Source organism: Rhamphochromis longiceps, linkage group LG11 (genome assembly GCF_057381845.1).
Source record: "Rhamphochromis longiceps isolate RC_006_pf linkage group LG11, R_longiceps_female_GT1.1, whole genome shotgun sequence".
Lineage (NCBI taxonomy): Eukaryota > Metazoa > Chordata > Actinopteri > Cichliformes > Cichlidae > Rhamphochromis > Rhamphochromis longiceps.
Window position 1 is genome coordinate 12,178,427 of NC_140567.1, and position 7,505 is coordinate 12,185,931.

The 7,505-nt window shown below is 35.6% G+C and overlaps 1 protein-coding gene across 1 annotated transcript; it reads right to left on the reverse strand.

The window, feature by feature from the left end:
* Window positions 1-2,031: 2,031 nt before the first annotated feature.
* Window positions 2,032-6,880, reverse strand: LOC146658629 (uncharacterized). Its single transcript, XM_085422326.1, has 5 exons — window positions 6,776-6,880; window positions 4,485-4,536; window positions 3,493-3,648; window positions 3,164-3,259; window positions 2,032-2,953 (listed from the first exon to the last, which is right to left on the reverse strand). The coding sequence occupies exons 3-5, from the start codon at window positions 3,604-3,606 to the stop codon at window positions 2,714-2,716; spliced, it is 450 nt and encodes a 149-aa protein (XP_085278452.1). The 5' UTR covers window positions 3,607-3,648; window positions 4,485-4,536; window positions 6,776-6,880; the 3' UTR covers window positions 2,032-2,713.
* Between the last annotated feature and the right edge of the window lie 625 nt (window positions 6,881-7,505).

The window sequence follows — 7,505 nt, forward strand, 5'->3', positions numbered from 1 at the left end:
TAGGATGAAATCTGTTGGACTTGTAAGTTTTTGCTTTTTGCAACTGGCAAATCTTTAATTCAGACTCAGCTAAATTTAAAATGTTTACTGAGGTAAACAACTGCCAGTTCTCCTTTTACAGTGTGTATATATGACCTCAGTGTGATCATGTAAATACAAGATTCCAATACGCTGAAATTACCTTTTTTTTTTAACTCAAGAGGGAACGGTGATATTCTCCAAAAGATTGGACAAGAGAAGAGGAAGAAAAAGGCATAGACAGAAAAAAAAAAGAAAACCATAATGGAGTTTGGAGGTCTTTTGTGGAGCTGATATTGTCTCTTAGTTTGATGTTTGCCTTCAGGATAAAAAGAGCTCCTTTGGAGTAACAATATACACCAAAATAAAGAATTGAGTTTGAAAGAAAAAGGGACAACAGCAATAACAGAACAATGGTGCACAATGGCAGGTATTTAACTGCCCTAGGAGAAGAAGGATGGGTTTACGGTCATGTCTCCAAGAATAACGCCTCACAACTAAGGTCACAAGTAATGTTTCCTGGCTTTTCAAAACCTGCCCGGATTCATTATATTTTGAGGGGATCAGGTCAGAGATTCATGAACAGTGGTTTAACCCCCCCAATTAGTCAAAGTCCCTCTGAGGCATTTTCTAGCTTGTGTTGATACATGAGGCTACGGTGACAAACCTACCCTGGGGTTAGGTGATTCAACTCCAAAGTGAGTTCAAAGGACTCTTGTTAAACTTGGAACACAATACTGTGTTGCCGTAGGTATAGGTACACCCTGAACAGGCAGCGATAGCCAGACGTGGTATTATAACACCTCAAAACTATGGAAGGACATGGATGATGGCGTCATCATTGTACTCAATTTTTGATTGACACCAATGCCTTTATGAATGCCATTAGACAAGAGAGGTAAATCCTAAGCCATAATAAAGTCTCTTTTGTCTTGTCATAGTTTTGAGGCTAATCTTTACAACCACTAGCAGACGAGATTTAGGGAGTATTTGCTTTGCTGACTTGTGCTCATTAGGTTAGCAAAGGACAATAATACAGTTCTAAATATGCAGCCATAGAACTTGGCTCGGTTTAAAATCTCTGTGTTAATTCATTATATAACCTTACATGAACCTCATGAGCTTCATGTATGTACGTTAATTATCCAGGTTAACTTTAACATTCTCAATGTTTTGTTTTTTTCATTGTTGCTCTAAAACTACATTTATACATTTTTGATTAAGCACATTACCAGTTCAGTATGTTGTTATGTAATTATAGCAGTCTGCTAAAAAAAAAAAAAAAAAACTACCAAAATTAAACACATTCAGATTTATCTCTATAATTTTGCTGAATCTGACAAATACCTTAACAACAGTTTATGACAAGCTTTAAAATGTACATAATACATTTATATTATCCTGTTTCTACACATCTTCCAAATTGTGACATAACAACACAATACACTGAAAAAAATGTTTTGTTCAATTTACTCAATTTTTTTATGACAAGTGGTTGCACGAAATAAATTTGTTTGAATCCAGAAATATTTTTTAAGTACACTGAATTTAATTTAAGCGAGTAAAACCAACATATATTTTTAAGCTACTTTAACTTAACTGTTGTGGATACGTCTTAGTCAAATATTATTAGTAAGTCCAACTAAGGTCGTGTTAAATGTACCAGAATAATTTGTTTCCTTTACACTTATGTCCCAAACTTATATTCAAATCAATCAAATTGTTAATTTCTCTCTATTTCAATTAAGTTAAGTTTACTTAAAAAATATTGCTTACCCTGATTTGTAGTTTTTAAAAACGTCAATAATGAAAACTACAACATTCTTTCACATCATTTATTAATGCAAAATTTGTTGCAAACAGAATAAGAATCCACATCTCTAAGGGAAATTGCTGCAATTTGTATAATACAAATTACAAAACTTTTGCCTATGAACTAGTAGCTTTAAAAAGCTGTATTGAAACAAAACAGAAACAACAGACAAGAGAAATGTTAACCAATGTTTCTCTTCCTCTAAAAAAGAAAAAAAAAACCAAACTCCTTACATAAAAGAATAAAACACTACCAGCAGTATAATGTATCACAATTAGAAACTGATGCATCCACAAACTAACCAGTTTCAGACTTGCTGTTCTGCGATCCATATTTAGAAATTGCATTTTAATAAGGTAATTAGACTTAAAATTAAACTTGTGTTTTCCTTACTGCTTATTGACCACTGTCTTTCCATTCTAGTCCTTCCTTGAAGATTCTGAATGTTTTACATATTTTCTGACCTAACATACTCGCTTCAAAACAATTAATAGTCTTTAAAGTGTTACCAGTGTGCTGCAGTGTGGTAATCATGAATGGTTTTTTTTGTTTTTTTTATCCGGTTGAGTTAACACTGATTATACGCAGGGCAGCAGCTATAACTGAATAATTACAAAGTTGCTCTTCAAGCTACTCAAATGTACCACACGTGAAACATTCATTATTGAAAGTTAAAATGTTCAATCGAAACATAACACAGAACAAATGATGGTTGTACAAGAGTTTCACTCCTATTCACAAGAGCACCAGTCATTGTTAATTTACATAACAGCATTCTCTTGATGTGTTATTTTAGAAATCTTCCTATCCAGTAGCAATTTTGTTCTTCAGCCCAAAGACTTTGGGGGAGAGCTTTTCACCATCGAATCCCATCAACACTTTCTAAATGAATTCATAATAGTCCTTCAATTCCTTGGGGAAGGCTAGGTTTAGTGCATAGATTACTCCAAGCATCAATGCACAAGCTTGCGCCAGAGATCCAATGTTGTCCATGACTATCTCCCCTTCAACAAATATTCCAATGTCATCATAATGTCCATTTTGTCCATCCTCCCTGTTGATGACATAAATGCCCATGGTGTGCTTCTTCAGGTCTCTCTGGATATCATCTCCTTCAATGTCCTAAACATTTAATAAAAAGGTAAAAGAAAAACAATTAACTCTACAATTAAATTCCAATCTAGTCGTTTGTGTGTGTGTGTGTGTGTGTGTGTGTGTGTGTGTGTGTGTGTGTGTGTGTGTGTGTGTGTGTGTAATACACACACACACACAGATATCTATCTAAAAAGTGTGTGTATAGATGACTTGCTTACAATGACTTAAATGACTTACAAAGAACTCCCGAATAAGGCTTCCGTCCTCTTCACCAAGGTAGAGGCAAAGTGCCCTGAGAACTGCTTCCCTTTTCACTTTAACATCACTTTCAGCCTGTTTAAAGAGAGTTGCTGATTAAACCAATTTGGAAAAAAGAACAATGTCTGAAATTCGCAATAAGTAAATTTTATCATATGTCAGTTCAAACATAGTAAATAAAATTTATATATGAAATTTCAAAATTTAGATTGCTTGGCTGGTCACCTAAAACGGCTTATTGGACTCACCAGTGACCTGCCACTTAAGACAAAAGAAATCCAAATAGAATTTGCAATATTCAGATTTACCTCTTGCATGATCTGCAAGTGGTGGGCAAGTTTCTGCCCAGAAACACCGCCCTTCTTCTGGAAAACTGTCATCAACTGAGGTGTAATTCTGTCTAACTGTGCCGCGAAGGTCATCTCCAGTTGAAGTGTTGTAATACACTGGAATTCAGCATTTACCTGTATCACACACACACACACACACACACACACACACACACACACACACACACAGAAAAAAAGAAGACTGGTGCTTAATCATTGGTATGATTATTTTGTTATTTCTTCATTAAATGCTACAATGCAATTGCCATCACTTCATAAAGCATGATTATCATATGGGTTAGTATACAGTGCATGAAGGATGTTACTACTGTTAATCAAAGAAGAAATGAATGGCATCAGTCCATTTAACGGGTTTAAAGGGTTTTAAAAAGCAGATATTTGTCTGTTTCAGGTGGTTGGCAACACATTTTCCTGTGCTCTTTGTCCACTGGTGGGAGTGTCTCACCTGTGAGGTCAGCGGGGCAGAACTCTGCCATCAGCAACAGAGAGCAGAGAAAATTTAGATGTGCAACTAAAAACATGCTTGCCATGTAAGCCCCAAACATCTCTGAAATTGCTCTGCAAACTTCAGAGTACTTATACTTCAGGAGTCCTGTGGGTACCGTAAAGACTCATGTATGCAAACAAACCACATTTTTTTTTTGCAATCTGATCCTTTTTCTCTTGGCTGTTTCCTTCAGGGATCACCACAGTGAATGATCCACCTCCATCTAACCCTATGCTCTGCATCCTCTTAACTCACAAGAACTAAATTCCTGTTTTTCATTTCACTTTCGCAAGGTTTTTTTTTCTTTTGTCCTGGATAAAAGAAATTTAATCATATATATTAATTGATATTAATTAATATCAATAATCACAAGAACCCTTAAGATGAGATAGATAAACTTGTCCCTGCAATACTGTGACAAATACTGTTGTGATAAATATGTAAGGAATTTGCATGTACTTACCAAAATAACACCATCTTCTTGAATAAACAGTAACACATAAGGGGAAGAAAATCTGCCAGAAAAGGAAGACAAATAAAAAAAAAAAAAACTTTAGAAAGACAAACAATTACCGTTTCCAAGCCATTAGTGCATTACTTCATGATACTCCCTTGTAACAAAACAAATCTTACTTGTGCCTCTGTGCAAACTACAGATGGCACGATACCACTTTTTTATGTCCGATACCGATATCATAAATTTGATTATCTGCCGATGCCGATATGAATCCGATATAGTGTATTTTATAATAAATAAAACTGTTTTTATAAATATTTTGCTGCATTTTGTATAAGTTCATACTCAGTTTTAAAAACAAAACATTAAAGCTATTCTGTTATACCTGTATGCAAAAAATACACTGCACCCAAAATATTTTATACTTCAGCAATACTGATCAACCTAAAAAACTTACACCATCCTCCTTATTCAGGTATTCTAAACAGTACATAGAAATATTAAACTAACTAATAGGACTGCCAACTCCCAGCAAAAATATTAGGAAACCACCCCGCACCCTTCGCCTGATAATGCTTAATTAACGTAATCTACTTTAATGCACAGAAATCAATTATTTTTCTATAATAATTTGATTCAACATTTTTCTTCAATACAGTTGCAGACAGCGCAGACAGCGTACCTTCCCAAAGGAAAAAGTGCTATATGTACTACTATTACTAGGGCATATATTAGACTTAATATTTACTACATACAATAATGGATCTCTATACATTTAACCAGATCACCACTTTGGTAGTAAGATTTAGAATAATTATTTATTAAAAGCTAGACATTTTAAATGAGAATAAGAAAGAAAATTATGTCTTTGTGTCTCCCTTTCCCTGTTAATGCTCTACCTGGCCCCCTGGCAAAACTTTGCTAGATCCGCCCCTGCACAGTTACCAGATGTCAGCTACATAGAAAAGGATCCTGGTGTTATTTGTCTCTCATAAACAGTTCATAACTTCCCTTCAACTCATTCATGTGACCTAAAATGTAAACCTGTTTCTTCATTACCTGTTCAGCTCTAATGATTCAGTAAAAACTTCTCCTGGTTTCACCTTCATGTTTCCTTCTCACCACATATCCAAACTATCATGACCAGCAGCTATTACGGCTGTGGCTCCAGAAAACATAAGCGGATACTAGAAGTAATATTAAAAAAATTCTAGCAACAGCTTATCAAGCTTAAACGTGCTGCTGTTGTTTATCTGCCGTTTTCCTCTTTCTAGCGCAAACTGGGTGACTAACAAATGAGAGAGACTAGCGACAGAAAAGCCGATCACCTGATAATCGATCAGTTTCATGATTGAAGTAGCAACAGGAGAGGGAGGGGGGAGAATGAGGGAAGAAGTTTTAGCTGTTCAGCATGAAGACACCGAATAACTCCAGCTTTGTGTCTTTTTTCATTCTAGCTGAAGTATAAAACAAATCGCTTCCTTTCCCCCTCAATACAAAACTCCGACAGCCAGTCCAGCTGTGGCTCCATACATCGGTTGTTAAGCTCAACATGGAAATACTATGCAAACATAAAGAGATGAACTTACACACTTGCTTTACTTCTCTGTGTTAGTTTTCTCTGAGATTAAATGCAGCGGTTTGGAAGCACGTAGCGAGGCTTCAAATGCTAAACCAGACCGCTGACAGGTCTTGCACTCAACAGCTCTATCAAGTGAAGCAACTTCTTTTCTGAGTTAATTTCAGTTCTGACAAACATCACTCTCAGTGCCTTTTGATCTCACATTTTTGGCAACCACTGAGTTATTCTCCTCCACAGTTTACAACCATTATTTTTTTCTGCACAAAAGACGTTGTGCAACGCCAATCCTACTTATTTCCTACTGCACCCCTGACTGTGCAGGTGCGTTCAGAAGCCCCCTCCCCCGCCCGACTATTCCTTAATGCCAATGTTGTGGCGGGAGGGACGATTTCTCAACTTAAAACTGCAGGCGACTGTACAGTGAACTTTACAGCTAACTACAGAGAAATTGCCTCGTTCCATAATTTGTTAGTACAAAGTGTGCCACAAGAACTAAGCTAAAAACATATGACATTTTAACGCATCAATACAATTACTCTTTTAATAGAGCAGTAGCTAATAGAGCACATAGCTAGCTTAAGTCAAATTCATGACAAAGTTCAGAGGTGTACAACTACTTAGACTTCTTTCTCCATGTGCACACGTCTTAAAGAGTCAACATGCTTTGACTGAGGTAAAAAAATAAAACAAAAACGACCGTAAAAGGTTTACTTACCGAAGCTAGACCACCTTTATATGAAGTTGTGCGATTAACTTGAGCCCGCTTGCAGCACACAAAGAGTCCGCTTCTTCAGTCCGCGTGCAAAATGGTGGCCTGTCCTAACGCATGCGCAAAATGGCCCAGCAGGAGGCTATGAAAAACATACTTAAGCATTTTGAGCTACATTTAATTAACTAAAATTAATTGGATTAAAACGCAAGGAATGTATTCTGGAGTTATATATGTAGACAGGAATTACTCATTTGAATTGAAAAGATATACCAAAATATAATATGCTATATTTAAAAGGAGACAATATCACTTTTTTCAGTGTACTTGTTGTCTACTTTGAAAATAAGAAATATTGTGAAATTCTTAAAACAAAGTGGAAAAAGTATTGTTTCTATATTGCAGACACTGGAGTGACATTCTTCTATTTTTACAAGCATTCTTGCTAAGCATTTCTTATTTTTGTCTAGATCTAACAGTATATGAGTTTTTACGTGGCAGCTTAAAATGACTTTTGTTATTTAGGAAAGAAGACCTTGATATAAAATCATGTAAGCTAATATATGGCCATTTTTCTCTCGTCTCTTCTTACCAGAAAGATTTAAAAAAAATTTAGTTTCAGAGAGAATGAATCAAATCCAACCCCATTTTTTTCTTCCTCGTGATTCTGTAATAGAGTTGTCAGGAAGCTGGAGATTTTTGCCATTCAAAAGTGCTTTTTTGGTTATCTAAATCT

What these genes read in the sequence shown, in the direction of transcription:
- LOC146658629 (XM_085422326.1), bottom strand. Translation starts at nt 3,606, where the DNA reads ATGACCTTCGCGGCACAGTTAGACAGAATTACACCTCAGTTGATGACA. An exon ending in ACTTGCAGATCATGCAAGAG is followed by an intron (nt 3,260 to 3,492) that starts GTAAATCTGAAT and finishes CTCTTTAAACAG; the next exon opens with GCTGAAAGTGATGTTAAAGT. An exon ending in GCCTTATTCGGGAGTTCTTT is followed by an intron (nt 2,954 to 3,163) that starts GTAAGTCATTTA and finishes TTAAATGTTTAG; the next exon opens with GACATTGAAGGAGATGATAT.